Source organism: Fundulus heteroclitus, chromosome 22, assembly GCF_011125445.2.
Source record: "Fundulus heteroclitus isolate FHET01 chromosome 22, MU-UCD_Fhet_4.1, whole genome shotgun sequence".
NCBI classification, from domain to species: domain Eukaryota; kingdom Metazoa; phylum Chordata; class Actinopteri; order Cyprinodontiformes; family Fundulidae; genus Fundulus; species Fundulus heteroclitus.
In genome coordinates, this window is record NC_046382.1 from 11,943,153 (window position 1) to 11,963,581 (window position 20,429).

The following is a 20,429-nucleotide window of genomic DNA, read 5'->3' on the forward strand; positions in this document are numbered from 1 at the left end:
TTTATGTTGACTTAACTCACTTTAACCTAACCGTGTTTTATACTTCTACACCACTTTTCCCCCCTGCTCTGTCTCATGTGCTTCGTGGTCTTTATGATTTAATTTCTTCGTCATTATTTTGTAACAAGCCTCTGAGGCCTTCACTGAACAGCCGGGATTAAATTACACAGATTAAATTATACACCAGCGGACTCTATTCTCCAATTAAGCAATTTCTGAAGAGAAAAATGGGGCAGAATACTAATGTAGCCTAAAACTGAAGACCCACGTATCATTTTTTTCCCTCCTGATTCATAACATCCCAATAAAAATAGTTTTTGGTTGTTACGTCTGGAGGTGGGAATACTTTTGTCAGACATCTAAAGCGGGATCTCACCATCTGTGGGTCGTTTGATCGGCTGACCCAGCCTGAGATCAGTTTCAGCGTCTCTCGTTTCACCGTTCTCATACTCCGGATCAGTGGCTGCTTCGTCACCATCTCCCCTGCAGCACACAGAGAGAAAGGTTCAGACATCTCCATGTGAAACGACACAGACCAGGTTGTCATCAGGATGCTGGACAAAACACGCCGTTGCTCTTCTTCGCGTCGCAGACACACGGGTCAATGACGAGCATAGATGGAGAGAAATAAAAGCCGTAGAGGCGGGAGTCGTGCCGGCAAACTGAAACATGAAGGTGATTGGGCCGTTTTAGTAGCTGCCTCATCCAGACTCCTGTGTGCCGAATCTTTAAAAACCGTCTTTATTTAGACATCCGATAATTCTAGGTGGTGTTTGGTACTTTATTACCATGTCTTTTTTTGTGTCTTTAACCTGAATTTTAAAGCACGGTGTTAACTTCTGTGTACATAAAACAACAACAACAACATGCCTCATATATTATCCTCCATTACTGATAAATGTGCAGGAAGAGCAGATCCCAACTATCACCTGCAGCTGGATTCAGACTTAATTAATTAACCTTTATGGTGTTCATGTTCAGAATAACCTGATTTTGTCTCTATCAGCCATGTGCAGGGTGCTTGCTCTTTTTCCAAATTAAAATTCCAGACTTTTTCCAGACTTTTTTAAAACTGATATTTTTTTCCCCCAAGACCTTAACTTTATGTACTTGTATACTTGTGTGCCTACTGCCTACTTCATTGGTTGAGATTGTACAAACTGTTTATTAGAAATGTTAATTTTTATAGGCTAGTATTCAATGAATAAATGCATTATTCACAGTAAATTATGCTTTTACTGATGAAAACGTTTCAAAACATGAAAATCACAAGTACATGAATTTCACATCAAACAAGTGTTTGATTCCATTAGGCTAATACAGTATGTGACCAGTTAGTAAAATTATAGTTTTATAGCCTACCTTCCTATTTCTCATTTCACAATGCCTTTGAGCATACTGTAAAATTCTACCACACATTTTTTTCCCCATACTTTATTAAGACTTTCACACAAAATTCAAGACTTTTTAAGGTCTGGAAAACAGTGTTTCAAAATTCCATACTTATTAAGACTTTCAAGACTTGCGCAAACACCCTGCATGTGGCCAGAGTGCTGGGCGTGCCTCAGCATGTAAACGATGAGAGCCCGCGGCGGCCTGCGTACCCCTTACCGTTCGTCTGAATGGCAGCAGAGATGTTCTCGCTGAGGCACTTGTAGACGTTGAGCATGTCCAGATATATCCGACCCAGCTGGATGACAAACGGGTGTCCCACGGCCTTGCAGGCTCGCACGTTGGTCTTCAGGATGCTGCCCAGCTGCTTGACCGTCTCCGGGTCCTTCAGGATGTCGACGTTCTGCGGAGCGGCAGAGCAGCGGTTACCACTCTGTAAACCTTTTCCTGCAAAAAATCACCGAGTAACAGAAGGAGTCCGGCTCTCTGACCTTTGTGGCCTGCTGGATGATGCTGTCCCACACCTGGTTGGGCAGCAGCATATATTTTTCTATCAAGTGCTCCTGCACAGCCTGGTCTGTCTGGGCTCCGATCATGTAACCCACCGCCTCATAAAACGTATGCACCTGCACAGAAAAAAACAACAGGAAGCCCCGTGCATGAAAGCCCCGCCCTCTCAGGTTGTCCGCTAGCGCTGGAGTCACCCTGCTGCCTGCTAACCTGCTGCGGCTGGAGGTCACAGATGATGGTGTTGATGTTATTCAGGATCTCATCGATGAAGGGCATCACCTCGCCCACCTGCACCTGGATGAAGTGACGTCTGCACTTCTGGGCTATCTTGATGAAGGTGTCACACGCCATGTCCTGAACTCCATCGTGGGTCTCTGATCGAGAAGAAGAGGGGGGTGATATGTTTGATGTTGTCAAAATAAACTCACCGAGCTTAACCGGTGGACCAATTAAAACCTTTATTTCTTACCATGCATGAACTCAAAAAGCTTGTTGACGACAGTTTTGAGGAACTTCCAATGGGCTCTGAGGAAGCGAGGATACTGGCCAACGATGTACATGATGTTTGACGCGATGATGGCCTTGTTGTCTTTCCCTCTCTTCTGCTCACACAGACCCAGCAGATCCTGAACGCATCACACAGACACTTGTACTCAGCCTGGAACTTGTTAAGTTTTAAGCCTGCAGTGTGACTTGCAGACTAAACAAAGGGTGGACAGCACTGCTGCGCCCATCGTAGGAAGAATAAAACCCCAGGTTCATGCTGAAGGGTTTGCTGCATGCAATAATCACAGATAGTGTGCATAGTTATGAAATGAAAAGGGGGGAGGCATGGCTGACAATTTGTTTTTACGAATAAAAACCCGAAAAGTGGAACATTCATTAGTATTTATCCCTAATTACCCAGATAACGCTGAACACAATCTGGGGAAACCAGTTCCCCTCACAAGTCAACTAATCAGAAAACGATTTAATCCATCGTCCACCAACAGAAAGCAAATCTACGAAGGCCGTCTGCCTAAAGCGAGGAGCCAGAGAAGGCGTGCGTTAAGCAGAGAAGACGACAAACGGCCCATGTTGTCATTGGAGGAGCTGCAGAGATGCACGGCTCGGGGTGTGAGAATCTTTTAAGAGGAAAACTCTTCGTTGTCGTGTAACCAACAGATCTGGCCTCTATAGAAGATTATACTATATACTATATTGACATAAAGACGGCTGCGATGTCTGCCTGCCTGTGTTCTGTGACCTGTAGCGTTTGTTGACGACGTCGTCAGTGTCTGGCGGGAGAATCTGCTAAATATTACGTTAAATAAATATTATATAACACCTGGAACGTGTTGGCCAATAATCGCCGCCCTCCAAACAGGCCTTCATCATTCAAATAATGACGCCTTAATGGGAAATGTTTTATTCAGAAAAGAACGGCGAGTTAATCAGAGATAATAGGGAGAGGGGCGGGGCTTAATGCTGGACAAGCATACGCCCCACTGTGGATGGGATTCGGAACAAAGAATAATGCATTTTTCATTTGTAAAAATGTTTAAAAAACATTTATTAATATCCTTCCATGTGTACTAAATTATTATATTGAAATGTATTGTCGCAATGAGAGAAAATGTAACAAATTTAAATTGTACAGACACAGTACCTTGAAGCGGGCACTAAAAGAAAAACTGATCAAACTATATCCAGTTGTAGGGTGTATAGAACACCTTTATTATTTAATTAAAGATTATATAAACACTGAAGAGGCTCCTGCTGCTCAGAAGCATCTTATGTTGCATTAGTTACAGTCCTGTGGTCTGACCACAATAAAAGGCGTTATGCATTAGCTAGTTTTAATACCTGCATTTCATGGCGACCCTGTAGCCGTGTATGAGCGACGCTTTTTACCTTAATGACGGTAACGAGGAATCTCTTCTCGTCCTCCTCATGCATGGCTCCACTGATGGAGCCGATGGCCCAGCACAGCGTGTTGAGGTTCTTCCAGGACCATTCGGTCCCGTTCACCTGGTTGTGGAGCTTCTCTGTCATTATGCGCTCCGTGTCTGCATAATCCAAGTGAGTCAGGTACACTGCAGGAGGGCAGAAACACAACCATGTGATCAGCCAGAGAACGGTAGCAACCCAACAGAGAGTTAAATCAGTCAGAACGTCTAAAATATGAAAGAAATTCAAGCGAAAGAACAAAGAGTGAGTGAACTTTTGATGGCCAGAGTGCTGCGTGGCACCAGGTAATTATAACTCATGATCCTCCACTCCTAGCTGACACTATTACTGTCAAAGCTACAGCTTTCCCTGCCTGCATCCAGAATTTAAACAGCCTGCCCTGTAAAAAGTGAAAAAGAGCTGAAGTCTGTCCGGATCAGTCTTTTTGAGTTTCTGATCCGTCTAACCTGCGTTTCTTTGCACTGTGGGAGAAAAGCAGCGCGCCGGGAGGAAGTCCACGCAGACGCACAGAAAGGCTCCAGCCAGCCGGCAGGGCTAACGGCCCACTCTCCTACAACGTTTAAATATTACAGCGGAGCTCAGGAGGAGTGATCAGTGAGAGAAAATGCAGCTATGGATGCATAAAAGAAGGAGCTGTGCATTAAATACATCACAATGACTTTGGTGCTACTGACCGAGAAGCTAACTTAAGGCTGGGCCGTACTGGACCCCGTAGTAAATACTATAAAAACATTTCCCAGAGTACAAAAAAAAAAGAAAAAGAAAATCAGTTGTCCTACAATAAATACAATAAGTAGATCTGCTAGACTTGAACACAGAGCGCTAGTAAATGTGGCCATAAGGAGCTCTGTAGAGAGCGTGAACTCCAGATGCCCTCGTTATCAACTCGTACCGAGGGTTTCCCTCATGTTCTTGTAGAGGTTGATGGAATCCGTGTCCTTCATGAACTCCCGGACGACCTCCCCCTGATCGTTCTCCACCACCAGGACTTCCTCCGGCTTGGCCATCCGACTCACCATCAGGAGACGCACCTGCCGCAACACATAAAAAACCCATCCGTCAGGACGCCGCCCCCACGGAGATATAATTTACCTCTGCTAATGGTCACATATCACGCATCTATGAAATATAGGGCATTACCAGGGAGAAAAATATTTAGACTGCTTTAGTGGCGGCTGATTTATTAGTAACGGGCGAACGTAGTGACTCTGCTGGCAGCGGCTTAGCAGCCACATGCCTCGCGGCGGTGCCAACTGATTCTGGCGTGACTGTGAGCCGAGACGCTGCAGGATCCAAAAAGGTAAAAACAGCTCAGCTCCTCCCATGTCATCCGCTCCATGTCACCGTTCATTAACAAAACGATAAGCGGGCAAATTCAGCGAGCCAACGTCCCAGAAACACCACAACTCTCTCATTTAGGATGATCTCAGGGGAGTTAAGACTTTCATACAGTCATTAAGGTCATAAATCGTTTATTTTGGGGCTTTTGATCATTTATTTGAATCATTTAACCAGGATGAAACAGAAACATCAAATAATAATAATGATGATAATGATAATAATACAAATAATAATCAGCTGAACAGCATCGTAAGTTTGAGAGCAACATAAAAAAAGTCAGTAAACTCCTGTATTTGCCACAGTTTAGCGGTGATCCTCCCAGACGTCAGCTTTCAAAAGGATGATCGATCAGGTCAGATAGTTGAAAATCAGCCATACTGAAAATTCATTCAGTTTGAATTTAACAAGAATAGTGGTCGAACAAACAGCAACACTGTGGATGAATACCAGAACCTCATGATTTCTAAGCCTTTGGCTAAGATCCAACCAAATGTTGGTGGTGTGTGGAAACATAAGAGGCTGTATATCTCATTTTAGCCCCATTTAGTATTTGATCACTAGAGGTAAAAACAAACAATTAACTAAAGGTTTGGTTCTTTCTGCTTTGTAGTAGAAATATAAATGTACACTTTTTTTCCTTCCATAGTTTGGATGATCCTGTGACTTATATATCAAATTTAAATGTCAATTCATCTTGATCTGCACGAACCAAGTAGTAAACATTACCGTCTATAGCCGCAAGGGGGCACTCTAGGCTTGTGAAAACTATCCTGCTCCTATACCACTTAAAAATTAATATTAACTTATCGACAACAAAGACTGAAGACATGTTTGGATGTTGTTTCAGTCTGCGTTCACACAGCGGAGCGTTGCGTGGTGCAGCTTGTAGGACCCAGACTGTGACAGAACCTGTTATCGGGCTGTCTGTGAAGCTAACAACAGCTAGCACTAGCTTACAGCTCTGCTGTCCAGGCCACTGAGCTATATTATACACTGGAGTGCTGATTTTGCCGAAAAACTGAAGTCACTGGCCGCCATCTTGCTCCTCCCTACTCTCACAGAATCCCATAGGATTTGGTTGCAACAACAAGCAGTTTTCTGGCTCAGTGAAAACGTTTCACAGGTAATTCTACAGTCAGTGGATGTACTAACACTATCAACTACTAGGAAATTAGGTGCTGAAATATTTTACATGTTATTCATATTAGATATATATATGTATATATAAGTATGTGTATATGTATATATGTATATATATATGTATACACATATATGTAAATATATGTTTTTGTATATTGTTATTTATATATTTATAAATGTTAAATATATATATTTAAATGAATAAAATGCTAAATATTTCAGCACATGACTTTCTCAGTACTTGATATTTTTAGAACATAACATAAAACTATATGGCATTTGACATTTTAAAAGTTTTAAGCCCCCCCTGAACATGAGAAAATCCTCGTTATTCGATGCTGTAGCGCACATATTCCCTAGTGACTGGAGGGAAATAGAGAGTACCAATATGGCGGCTGGTGGCTTCAAAGTGACTCGTTCAAACAGACGGTGATTAGCACTCCAGTGTATTATATAGCTCAGTGGTCCAGGCGGGTTATAACTTTGCAGAAGTACCTGAGTTTTACGTTGCTCTCAAACATCTGTGTCGTACTGTTAGCTTAGCACGTAGCACCGTTACGCTCACGGTGTCATTTCAGCGTAATTTTGACGACTTTCAGCACAATGACCCGTCACGCTAAAAGGCGCTGGTTGAAACCTTGCTGGTTGGAAGTGCTAATTTACCCCATTCATCCTCCCTGGTATGTTTCATGTTATTCAGCCGGTTGTGGATGCAGCTGTGTAATTTAATAAATTGATTTACCAGATTAAATGTCAGTTTTTAATATTGGATTGTGTTAAATAAATGTTTAAATAAACACGAATTAAAGTCCAGTGCGACTTATGATTTTTTTTCCCCCTTTATGAAGCATTTTTTTGAGTAATGCAACTTAAATCCACCGGAGCATCTTATTTAGGTAGTATTTATTACAGCTCTAGAGTCTCATGCCGATTTTATGTACGGTGATATGATAATAATTTAGTAACATATCGTTCATCTCTAGCTGGGATGCAAAACTCCACAATCCACGAGAGATCAAGTCCTGGCTCAGAAATCGTCACCTTTAGACTCTGGGCTAAAATTTGCCGTTCCCCACATGGAGAAACGGTCTGTGGTCAGAAGAGACGAAGACGGAGCCGTTTGGCCCCAATAATAAGAGTAACTGTGAGCCTTTTCACCTCTTAAATACGGCGTTGGAAGAGTCATGCTATGGGGTCGTTTTACTGCACAGCACAAAGTGGACGGAATATTAAACATCATTAGTGAGGAAGTGCGGATTTTATTTATCTTATATAGTCTAAATCATTTAAAGCCCAAAATGGTCAAAGCTTCTGATGGGTACCTTGGACAGAACAGGGAGGTAGAGCTGTCTGCGCGGCGGCACGTCAAAGTGCTGGTTCCCAGAGAGCAGAGGGGACGTGGACGTGGAGAACGGGCTCTCTCTGTAAAGTTCGGCAGCCAAGTGGTTCCAGTACTCCAGGCAGATCTTAAAGATCTCCGTCTCTTCGACCTCCGACACCAGGAGCATGTAGTGGAGCGCCTGAACAGGAACGGGGAGTTGAGAAACGAATACATCACCTCTCCGGGGATATAAGACTGAAAAATAGATTTTTATTTTTTGTACCCACCTCCATGAGCGTCTCTCTGAGGTTCAGCCGCTTCTCAATAAGCTGGCCGTGCTCTTTGAGGAAAGTACACAGAAACAGACTGAGGTTCTGGATGAAGTTCTGCTCGTCATCTTTGCCGTTGGCGTAGGCCAGCCGAATGTTGGTGTTCAGAGGCAGCATCTTAACAGAGACTGTTCAGGTTAAAACCCGACCCGGGCTCTAAGGAATGTCTGTTTTTTTTTATTACGACCCACCTGCTTGAGCTGACACATGGTCAGCGTGAAGAGGGTCACAAACTGCTCCTCGTACTGGCTCACGCTCACGCCGGCGATCTCCGTCAGGCACTTTAGCGTCACGTTGCGGAACATGGGGACGTTGAGGAACTGCGGGGAGTTTTTTTTATTTTAACAAACAAAGAGGGAAACACTCCGGTTCTGCGTGGGAGCATTACTCAGGAGCCTCACCTTGTACACCAACGTGCTGATTAGTTTGGTTTCAAAGATGTATCCCAGCGGGATCCAGTTGAGGAAACGCAGTAGCGTCTCCAGGGTAGCGTGGACCAAGGGGGCATTCTGGGAATTTTCCTACAGGGCAAACAAGGACACCAGAAACACGTGAACACCGAACTGCTGTGAGGAGGATTATTAATTAGAAAACATGAATGTGGAAGACGAGGAGGTAAATATCATACCATGACAAACTGGCAGAGCTGAAATATCTGGGAGAACTCATTGCACATGCTGGACGGGGAAAAGAAGACGTATTAAAAAAGGGACGTTTGCGTCCATCTTACCCACAAAAATACAACAGAAGGTTGCATAAAGTCCTAAAGACCCTACAGAGGAATATAAACATCAACTTTTTATTAATGTTTGCTTTTAAACACGTTTTCTGCTGTGAAACTGAAACTAATGCTCATATTTTTTAATGTTCCTGTCGGTGAAGGAGGGATCTTAATAAAAACAGTAATCAGAGTTTCTGCTGCCTCCACAGGATTTTTATAGGAAGTGCATCCCGGGTTAAGCTGTAATATTTTATAAACAACCCTCCTCTGCAGGTCAGATTAATGATGCATAAATATTATCTTTATTAGTCATTGCAGCTTTTTTTGGTACATTCCAATGAAATGTGTCGTCTGCATTTAACCCGTCCCCCAGGAGGCGGCGGGCTGCCACCGGGTCTCGCTCAGGGACCCAGAGATTCGGTGTGTGGGAGCAGGACTTCAGCAGGACGCCAGCGCCCTGTTCTAACCTCTAGGCCAATGCTTTGATCATCCTTTGGAGCTCAACGCTCCCGTTTCTTCCTCTGCAGACGCTGTTGGGACTGATTTTACTAGCCGCTGCCTGCAGCCAAAGAGCTCTCGCATAATTGGATTTTTAGTGGACAATCGTGTCACGTGAACCTCCTGCAGGGTTCGGTGGGGGGGAACTGTCTGCCTGCTGCTTGCTCAGCATGCCCTTCTTTGGAGATATTTTAGAGATTATAGAGGGACACCGAGAAAGCTTGTTGTCGTGAAAAGGGAAAATTCAGAAAGGTGGAACTTCTCTAAAATTGTTACTAGACACAATTTGAAATGTCGGCAGGTTGCTGTCAGGCTTCAAGACAGGGCAGGGAGAATTTATACACTAGAAAAATATCATTTCTGCAACGGTGACACACTGTTCATGCCAATAGAAGACGCCTTACACACTATAATCATTTTGTTTTACTAAAACAGCAAATTCGGTTTTACTGCTGAGTCATGCAGAGCAGAGAGCTCAGAAAGGTAGCGCTCCCCTCTGCTCTTTAAGTCATTTTATTAAATTTAAGGTGCTACTAAGTGGGTTTACAGCTGAATGCAGGGCTTGTTCTGACCAGTCCAACATTGTTACATTTATCAGCCAAAGCGTTGCTGTAACTTTAAACTCGTTTCGTTCTGTAAACATCCATCACATAATAATAATCACAGCTCTACAGCTTCCTGTCAGTTTACCAAACGGCAGCGTCGACAGCTCAGATCCTCACCTGTCTTTCAGGTGCTTGGCCTTGACCTGGGTCATCTGTCCACTGGAGAAGTCAAACACTTCCTCGCTGAGCAGCTTCAGGATGACCATGTTGTTCTGACAGAGGCTCTCGCTGGTGCGGCTGGCACCCACGATGTCGCTGATGAAGGTGGGCCAGTGTTTGGGCCACTCCTGCTTCAGGATCTGTGCACACAGCCACGCGTTTCATTAGACGGATCAAACGCAGCAAACTGAAGGGAGTCTCTTAGGAAACGTTTGCCGCGGTCATAGTTCATCACATTTAAATATCTAAACAAGATTTGACGCATCGACGTGGTTCTCATAGCTTCTCGTCAAATAGGGTCTTAATCAGGGTGACGAATACCAGAGAAAACAACTTTACTCAGAATGAGGTCTTTAACAGGTTAGAGCTGCACAATATTCTTAATAACATCCATCAGGTTTCCTGGTATTAAATATATATTCTCAGCCGTAGGATCTCCAGTTTCTATTGGCCGCTCGTCTCCTGGAGAACAACCTCCTCCATGCTGTGAGGGACCACAATTCACAGCACGCTTTAAAAAAACAAAACAACTAAAAGCATTTTCATTGTTTATACTCGGTCACTATTTTAACGCTGGTTTATTTTAATATGTACTTTGAGATTTTGCTCATGTAAACTGCAGTACAAATAAAATTGTTTGTCATTATTAGAATTATAAACTAAAGGGATATTTCCCAGGTTTGGACTGTACTAAACTGTCTGTGGTTCTAAATCCTAAATATTTGTGCAGATGAAACCTAAACAGGACGACTTTAAACTTTAACTAACGCTGTTAGTTGTGTGCTGAATCTTTTACTATTTGCCAAAACCACAAAAAAAATTATATTTCTAAGCTACTTTTTGCATCAGGACCACTTTAAATGGAGTCCAATTTAAAAACTGATGAACTAAATCAAACCAAACCTAGACCTTTTTTTAAACCAGATTGTAATTCAGTTTCTTAAAACATTTCTACCTCTCTCGCTCCTTTGAACCCAGTATAATGCTTCCTTCCATAACCTGCATGCATCCTTGCAACACCTAACATTTACACATTAGATCGATTCTCTAGTTATTTAGTAGTTAAAGAAATATTTACCACTTCCATGCAACACTGTGGTAAGAAAACATTTCAGTTTCAGACGCTTTTCTGACGGATTGCATGACATAGGATGATAATGTGCCAACGCTGATTTACAAGCATTACAAGTTCAGTTGGTAAATATAAATCATGAGGGAAACACAATTTTAGGTGACATTATTGGAAAGTATTATAGTGTAGATCCTAAACATGAGGATTTATTGAACAATGATTCAGAAAATGTTTGGATCCTGTGATCGTTCTGCTGAAACTCACCTGAACTAGAATCATGTTCAGCTTCCCAATGTACACTTTCTCTTTCTACAACAGAGAGGGCAAAAAAAAAGAGATTAAAACTCATTTGAAACAATAAATCTGTACTTTAGGGTGTTATGGCTCAACAAACAAAACCATCAAACCATTCAACTGAATGTTTAGCTTCTCTGTAACAAACTGGACAAGGATTGAGTCCTTAGCTCAAAAAGGTTAAAATGCTTTTTGCAAAGGAAATATTGATCAATCACAACATTACAAGCTTCGGTGAATGGAGTCATTTTGGTTCTCCTATACCAATAGTATCCCTAAAACTGAAAACAAGTCAAATTCACTCACTAATATGTTCATTTCTTCATAAAACTTTATTTATAGAGCACTTTTTAAACAAGCAAGTGTTGCACAAGGTGCTTTAAGGGGGTTAAAAAAAGCAGGACTGACATAAAACCACCAGAGGCACATTAGAAATAACCAAAGTAAGTAAACAGACTAAACTATAATATTGATAAAACAATAAAAGAGATTAAAAATGAATTGTAAGGAATCAGTGTGGACATAAAATTATTTAGATTAGCTCCCAAACCGCACTGACTAATGTATGCAAAGAGTCTTTTCAGATCAGGTTGAGCAGTGATATAAAATATGTGAAAATGACTTCAGGCAAACACATGACAGTAAACCTGCTTTCCTTCTTGCTTTTCATTTCAGAGAGAGCAGCCGATCTACCAGAGAAAGCTGCTGCTCTCAGTGCTTCTACCTCACGCTGTCAGACTCGCCGTTTCTTTGGTTTCAGAACAGCTGATATCAGTCGGGCGACTAAACTCAGCGCCCCATCAACCCCGAGTTATGCTCAGCCCTCATCAATGGATCGCAGATAACGCGATTCGTCACGGCAACGACAGGAAATAAGAAACCTGATGTTGTCATCAGTGTACATTCATTAATACCCAAGAAGTGTGTGTGTGGTAGATAGTAGGGGGGCATTGATCACATTTCTAGGGCTGAGAATATTGAGATAAATCAACGACAGCGATGAAAAACGGTAACGCTTGAAAATATAATAATCCAGAAATAATGAGACATTTAATCGTGGTCTGATCAGCCTCTCCTGACACAGATTTCTGTGGAGTATTTGCGCTCCAGCATACAGGCTCCTCCAGAAAAGGACACGCCTTTTCAGACACATCCTTGTGCAGATCTCTGCTAAAAAGCAGGTAAAAACTCCGGGTTAACCCAAACAGCTCTGCTTGGTAGCAGGGTTATTTCACGCAGTAATTTGTTGTCTGAATTTGACTCAGGGTAAAGGCTTCTGAGCTTTCTGAAACGGAAAAGTCACGGTATGCAGGAATTTACGCCAGAACTTACTCTGGATATCCACTAACCCAGCTTCCCGGGAAGTTTAACCCCAAACAGAACAGTTGTGGTGGCAGGAGTGCGCTGTAATCATTGTCATCTAAAGTCCACCTGGCCTCTGACAGCCTCTTATTAAAAGGTGCGCCGTCTCACATGAGAATAATGGACCTGTAGCCCAACACCTGAGACCAGGCCTGTTCGGTATACTGGTACTGATTTGGTACCGCAGCGTTTTAAACGCCACTATACTGCATTCGGACCGGTACTTGCAGCACAGCCGACAGAGACGGCATCGTTGAGAGAACGAGGAGCAAGTTGTGGAGAGAGAGACTGTTGCCAACTCAGCGACTTTGATTTAACAAGTTTTCAGACCCCTCTACTGACTTTTTTCAGAAAAGCGACTTTTCTCTGTGTTGTCGGAGACTTTGGCGACAACACGTAAAGGCATCCATCGGTCTGCAGTTTACATTTTTAGGGAGCAGTAAGTCGGTTTGTGTGAGCTGATCACATCACGTCAGATCTTGATAACTATCCAAGCTTTCTTGTCTTTATACAAGCTTTTTTTCTAGTAATACCACGACTTTACAAATTTCCGGCTGCGCTTCCGAGCAGCGGCTACGCTCTGACCACTGGCGAACTTTTTTTCACATTGATTTCGGGGCAGAATGACGCCGAACTCACTAGAATTACTGTGTTTTTCAAGCTGTATGCAAACGAAATTTCGTTCTGTACGCACTTTGTGCATACAAAATGACAAATAAAGCTGTCTTAAGTCTCTAAAGTCTACTGTCCTATCATCACCGCTTTATTCTGGCAATATTACGATTTTGATCTAATTAAGGTTTTAGCAATAAAAACATGAAACTTGTATTCAGACCCCTGAATTAATCTAGAACCACAAATTTGACCCATTTTCTTAGTAAAAAAATATCTCAGGCTCAGTCAGATTGGATTGAGACTGTAGGTCTGGACTTCACTGGAACGCACCAATTATAATTCACGTTAGTAAAATTATTTTTAAATCAGTTATGCTGGACCCCATACGGTCCAGACAAACTACACTGAGGTTTAAGGGCTATGAGTTCATTTGCCTGATGCGAGCATCAGGCAAACGCGTCTTTGTGGGGCTTTTGTCCCCTACCAAACTAGATCTGAGCATGGAGCTTGTTTCCTGGACCGAAGGCTGCACTGCACAACATCAACACATGTAAACAGTATTTTAAGGTTTACTCACCTCTACACTTGAAGCGTCAGACGAAGTCTTAATAATGAGCCCAACAACATACTTTTTTATACCTGGCAAATACACAGAGGCATCAGAAGAACAACGTTAGCATTGCCTACAAGAACATCTCCGTCAACATATCCTGACATGACGAGCTGCCTGAAGCAAATTACAGAATAACCCCTCATACAATCTGCTGGCATCAAACTAGCTCCACTACCTAACGTTTCCCACATTTTTTTTTTTTTACACAAAGAAAGGTGTGGCCCTCCACTTTCATACTGTAGCAAAGCCAATCGTAAACCACGAATGCGGACTGCAGCTACCACTGAACTGCTACAGGGCAAAACGTTTTGGTCAGTTCAGTGGAAGTTACATTTCCTTTGGGTTTTTGTTTTGTTTTTTTTTCTCTCCCCACAGTCAAGGCTATAAATGTGAGCAGAGCGAGTTAAAAAAAAGTTACTATACTGAGCGCCCTCGCATTTGCTGCTCGACTGTGGCTGTACTGGAAAATGGTGTGCTGGGGTGTGGTGAGAGGAGCCGAAAACGAGGCAATACTCTGACACAAGGGGGAAAAGACATACTTGCCGGTCGCCCTGCACTGGGTTTGCCACTTGAACAAAATTCAGGCATCTACGGTCAGAAGCAGGTAAGTCTTAGGTCAATGGGGAAAAATGAGTTTTTTTAGTAAAATTATAGAAGAATGGAGGGAGGCAGAATCAATTGATTTGACATTGATTACCAATTTTGTTTCACTTTCATTACTTTTTTTTTCTTTTTTTGCTCAAACAAGAAAATTGAGGGCAATTACCAGCTATCTCCTTCTCAAAGCTCTTACAACATGCTTAAAGCTGCTGCTGCTCACAAAGCAGACTGATGGGCAATTAAGCACAAATTAAAACCTGGACATTTAGCCATTTATAGTTTCTCATTAGCATATAAAATTACGGTACCAACACAATGCACAGACATGGCGTCACCTGATGTTCTCTAGCGTTAGAAACTCTGCATGAAAAATCGACCTCGGCTGCACATACAGGCAAAAATACCAATGAACATTTGAGATTCCTTTTAAGTCTTTACCTCTGGTGTGTACGACCAGAAAACATCTACATTTGTCAGCTTTTACTGCAAGGTAATAAAATCTAAAAACGACCCGACCCTCGCTCCCTACGACCCCAAGAGGACAAAAGCAGCGGATCAGAACAACCAGATTTATTTATTTTTTGTTCTACAAGCAGGAAAGTCTCTAAAAAAGGGAAGGCGACATAAAACTGAAAGAAAGGATGCCATCATTTGTAGGTAATCTAAATAATGATAGCACATGTCCACTTATTTAATAGATGCCAACAAAATGAAGTTTAATAAAAAGAACAAAAAGAGCAGAAACGCTTCCGTTGTTAAGTCGTTTTCTCTCCTAGCTAGTCCCAAAAGTGAGTTCAGGCCAGCGGAGCAGAAACAGTCCAGCATGCTTAGTAGGGGGACACTCCTCAACATGGCAACCACACGTCTCAACATTTAAACCCACACTAACACCGGGCCAACGGGTACGGCTATGTCCACCGCAGGATAAACTCTTACCTTCGCATTGATTTCGGGGCAGAATCTTCCATCTTGTTTTGATAACTGTTTCCAGTATCTGGAGAGCATAGTACTGCAAAATGCAACAAGGGAGCAGCGTTAGGGGAAAAAAAAAGCTGTAATAAGATTTGTCAACAAGAACTGTGTCACCTTAATACAAACCGAAAAAAAAAAACTGTTTATCGTCGCCTGGGGTTTCTAAAACTGATTTCATGCAGATTTTTGCAGTTTCCCTATGAAACTCTCTACACACGGCGTTAAGCTGAGACCCTGCAGAAGTCCTGCTGTTTCTTCCAGCGTCGCACCAGTCAGCAAAAGGCAGCAAGAAACACACGGCAGCCTGGTAACCAGGCACAGCACCGGCTCCTCTAAGTGAGGTTAACGCTTGGGCCAAATGTTCCTCTAAAGAAAGGCTGCAAAGGCCATCTCAGGTTGGGCATCAAGAACTTGCTCCAAATAATGCGACACATTCACCGTTTATCATCTCAAAACTGATTTTTGGGAAGGTTACAAAAACCTTTGAAAAAGACCTTGTTGAGCTCAAATGGATCAGAGTTCAAGAAAAAAAAAAAAGACTGATGGCGTAGAATGATAAACTTTGGTCCTCCCAAATTTTTCTTTTACTGTTATCAGTAAGAAGCATTTTTAATTCAATCAATAAAATAAAAAAAACATTAAGGAACACCTTAAAAACACACGAGAATTCAATTAGAAAAACAAAGTCCTGCAGGATATTGGCACCAACGTGGAATGGGTAATGTGTTGGGAACAGATCACATCGTTTGATGACATTATCAACCCACAAAGGCCTTAATCTAAAGTCATCAACGAAGTGAACCCTAAAAACTGATGCCGCTGGTCCAAAACGCTCCTCAGCAGTTTGTATGGACCCCGTGTTCTTGCAATGCATGCCTGAAATGTTGGGGCGTGCTTCCATGGTGTCTTTGGGCGTCTCCTGCCAGATCACCACTGAGCTCCTGGCGGCGTCGGATGTCTCACGGCTGTTCTACTGGGTTTAGGTCAGGGGAGAGTGGAAGAGATTTAATGGCATCAGTTCCTTCATCGTCCAGGAACTGCCTGCATACCATTACCACAGACCTTCACTCCAGTGGCTCTGGCAGTCCCCACCCTGCTCCACAAACGAGGCAGCGGTCCTGTTGATGGATTAAGGATTTCTAATGGTCCTGTCCAGCTCTCCTAGAGGAGCCGCCCGTCTCCTGGAATCTTTTCCACGTTGACGAGACGGCGCTGGGAGACACGGCAAACCTTCAGTCAACGGCTTGTGCCGCTGTGCCATCCTGGTGGAGTTGGACTTGCTGTGGAGCCTCTGTAGGGTCCAGATATCGCCTCCCGCTGCCAGCAGCCACACTGATCCTGGTCAAAACTATGAAAAACCAGTCTGTCCACCATCAGCGCCACTCCTGCTCTTGTGGCCGTCTCATTCTTCGCTCTTTAGTGCCCGTTGTTCATTTCATCAACACTAAGACCAGCCAACGCGATTAACGACCTCCTCTACTGCTGAACCGACCAGACTACTAGTGCAGCAACTGACTTAATGTCTGATTAAAAACAAGTCCTACTTTTTTTTGTAACAGCATATTAAGAAACATTGACCCTGCTTTTAAACATGATTGATAAATGCTCAATAGGGCTCAGGTTGGGGCTCCAGGAACGCCATTCCAGAAGCTTACAGTTGCTTTTTCCACCCAAAAACCGGTCTTTGGGATGGTCGTCCTGTTCACAGGTTTCCACCATCTAGCGGTTGACCTGAGGCGAGTCGAACAAGTCCTCCATCCCTCCCTCAGTAGTCGGTCCACTTTGTCCAATAGATAAATGACAATGGCAACGGAAACGATCCGCATCACGATAAATTCACTATGCGTGACAGTGGATACTGACAGTGGATTATTCTTCTGCTCAGAGGAGGGAAAGAAAAAAAATCTGTCCTCACTGTATGTCTTTAAAATAAGTTTAGTTGTTGCTGCTTTTCTTCTTCTGCTCATAATCTGACCCGTTCCTTTATTCGTGCCGTTTGTTTGCTGCCACTCTGTTGTTAGGACCATTGTTGTCTCTGCACAGTCAACACAGTCACAGAAATCTAAGCAGAACTTCGAGGTCCACAGAAAAAAACCCCAGTGGACTCTACTGGGTGGTGCAGATCAGCAGGATAGAATTAGGTGCAGGTGGATCACAATGATGTCGGTCCACCGACAGCTTTCCATGTGCTAAAACCTTCAGCTTGGGTCATTAGCATGGTGCACGGCGTCACTGAATAACTTACAAATAAAATAAACATTTAAAAGTGATTGTTGTCCGTTAAACTATTTATCTATTGATGCCACAGCCATGAAAAGAGCAGTTTTTTTTTTTTCGTTTTCAGTCTAATGCTGCATTCAGACCAAACGCAAACCCAATGCATCAACCTGGACGCTTGTGCAGATAAAAGCCAGATGCACGGTCTAGAGAAAAGCGCGACCGTTGGGAGACGCTACCCTGTTCTATTCCTCTGCTGGACTCTATAGCCCCGTTTACACTGCCGAGAACGGTAACTGAGATAACTATCGAGTGTAAATGGATTGTTAACTGAACTGAACTGTGCCAGACACAACAACCGATCCGCGCTAAATCTAGACCAGTTCGATTGGTGGGCTCGGCCCGGTTTTTCCCTGGCTCGGTTCTCTGATAACAAAGAGCTCATGAGCAGACCGTGTCATCTCCTTACAGTCAGCTGACATGTCAGACATTCATAAAAATTCTAGCTTTCCTACTGTGCCACACTGTTTCCAGTGATGATTCTGCTTAGCAGTGTGATGAACCTCAGCGTCTGTCGTTGTTTCCTGCGTCTGTAAATCCTGATTAGACGTTCGTTTGTCTTATCCACTTCCCAAAAGCCGACTCAGTCAAGTAAATTCACCAATAGTTGCCGTCTTCGCCTGACTCGCCGCAAAAAGCAATTATAATCAAGCATAATTTCCTGAATGTTATGGGCGCCGCCATTTTTATTTGCTTGAGTCCCTCCTTCAATCCTAGAGAGCAGTAGTACCGCAGATCGTCACTAGGAGGCGAGGAACCGTGCTAGCGTGATGTTTAAGTGGTCGTCAGAACCAAGCTCGGCACGGTTAACTGATCCGAGCTCGGTCCGAACTCGGCATGAATCGGTTAAAAAAAGGGTAGCGTAAATGGGGCTGTTGTATAACTCAAGAAAGTGGCATGGATTTTTTTTATTGAATAAAGCTAGAGAACATGTCTGAATTCACCAAATAATCCAGAGGCCTTTTGAGTTTGGCGAGTTTCACCACCTACTGCTGGAGCTGCGCGCTGACGGGGTTCACCTTCAGCCTTATTTACGTCTCAGGCGAGCCCAGTTTGACACCCTGCTGACCAGGCATCGGAGGTCTCATCTCTCACCAGGACACCAACTACAGGGGCCCCATTTCCACTGCAGAACATCTGTCCATCAATCTTAGGTTGGTGGGCATCATCCAGGAGATGTGATGTTAACTTTCATTAGCGATAAGGCGGAAAATCCACCGCTACATCACATAGTGGGGTCTCTGATTGGTTGACACGCCACTCCCAGCTGTAACAGTTCAGATTCTCTAAGGCTTAACGCGCGTCAAGCCAAACACGCGACACGAAACACCCAGAAAGCTTCAAAACGCGAAGCACAAGCTGCACCAAAGCCTCTTGAGACGCGTCCGCCATAGACTCTGCACGACAACCAGATGCCCCTGATGCTCAGAACGCGTTTGGTCTGAACGCAGCATAGGGTGACATAAAGCAGCCCTCGTAAATCCAAAGAAACGGCTCATATTACATGTCGTCATAACAGAAGCAGAAGTGAGGCCGAGCTGGCAGATCCTGGCAAGGTATGACGTGAGAAGGGCTAAGGGCCCCGTCCACTCGGAGACGAATGCGGTACATTTTCTGCCGGGCCCATTGGTGGCGCTGTAACACTGCCGACCATGTGCAGACAATTCATGTGGCGTAAATACAGGACCATGGTCGCGGGATCAGTGTTCAGCCGAGCGTTATTTTTAAGTAGGTTGGCAGGGAACATGCTGTGTAGAGCGGGCTCGTCTGAAACGCTTCTAACAGCAGCAGCAAAACCAACAGCTGCCTCAGCATGAACGCAACACCAGATGGCGCCATCTCTGTTTGTGAGAGCGAGGCGCAGGCGGGTTACAGAGAGGAGAAGCTACAACGTCGTCGTTTAAGAAAAGATGCGACTCGCATGTACACACGGAAACACGAAACTGTCGTTTTGGAATCGTTCAAATCTGGGACATGGTTTCAAAAATAATCGTTTAGTTTCCACAAACGCCGGATCCATGTCGACGCACAGCCTGAACGACAAAAAATAACTTTCTGGATAAACAAATCTTGTCTTTGTCTGGACGTGGCCTGAATTACATAAAAAAAAAAATAATTAATTAAAATTAAAAAAAATCCTACACAGTGAGGCAGGGACCCAAAACTAGTTTAGAGTCAAAACAGAAAACAAGTGTTTCACCACAGTGGTATCAACAAATACATCTTACGTGACCGTATCTTTCAAGTAATAAAAAGCTTGCATATTAGATTAAATTAATGCAGAGCACAAAATGTTACTAATGTCAAAACTCTTCCAGAGCCAAAACTCCCAGATTACGCCAGGCTTCCACAGGAGAATAGACCCTAACCCAGTTTCCATCCATCAAAATAATCTTTACAATTAACTCACAGCACAGAGAGACTAATAAGGAAATAAGGAATAAGTTTTTGATACCCAATCCAAGATCAGGCCTTTTTTAAAACAAAACCTGTTTAATGGTTAGTTTATTCCATCATTTATAACCCAAGATATATTTCTTTATCTGGTGCGCCATGAGGAACAGCGAGACTAGGACAGGTTAAGTTGTATGAAAAGGCAAATAAACCCATTTATTTCAGATGTATAATTGTTTCTTCAGTCGTCTGTTTCAACGGTAG

General features: G+C 43.3%; 1 protein-coding gene across 4 annotated transcripts in view; it reads right to left on the reverse strand.

Annotated features, from left to right (window-relative positions):
- The window catches only part of xpo1b (exportin 1 (CRM1 homolog, yeast) b), a 34,565-nt gene that overhangs the window by 10,374 nt on the left and 3,762 nt on the right, over positions 1-20,429 (reverse strand). For 2 of the 4 annotated variants that reach the window (XM_036126158.1, XM_036126159.1), the window contains exons 2-18: positions 15,459-15,531; positions 14,462-14,510; positions 13,887-13,948; positions 11,303-11,347; positions 9,925-10,106; positions 8,612-8,660; positions 8,385-8,504; positions 8,175-8,303; positions 7,942-8,100; positions 7,656-7,853; positions 4,745-4,883; positions 3,796-3,977; positions 2,372-2,528; positions 2,113-2,276; positions 1,884-2,018; positions 1,612-1,795; positions 377-483 (exon numbers count right to left, since the gene is read on the reverse strand). In XM_036126158.1, the coding sequence (XP_035982051.1) occupies positions 377-483; positions 1,612-1,795; positions 1,884-2,018; positions 2,113-2,276; positions 2,372-2,528; positions 3,796-3,977; positions 4,745-4,883; positions 7,656-7,853; positions 7,942-8,100; positions 8,175-8,303; positions 8,385-8,504; positions 8,612-8,660; positions 9,925-10,106; positions 11,303-11,347; positions 13,887-13,948; positions 14,462-14,510; positions 15,459-15,527 (2,130 nt within the window). In that variant the 5' untranslated portion in view covers positions 15,528-15,531. The remainder of the gene's footprint in view (positions 1-376; positions 484-1,611; positions 1,796-1,883; positions 2,019-2,112; positions 2,277-2,371; positions 2,529-3,795; positions 3,978-4,744; positions 4,884-7,655; positions 7,854-7,941; positions 8,101-8,174; positions 8,304-8,384; positions 8,505-8,611; positions 8,661-9,924; positions 10,107-11,302; positions 11,348-13,886; positions 13,949-14,461; positions 14,511-15,458; positions 15,532-20,429) is intronic. The other 2 variants (XM_036126157.1, XM_036126156.1) reach the window with 1 other exon arrangement.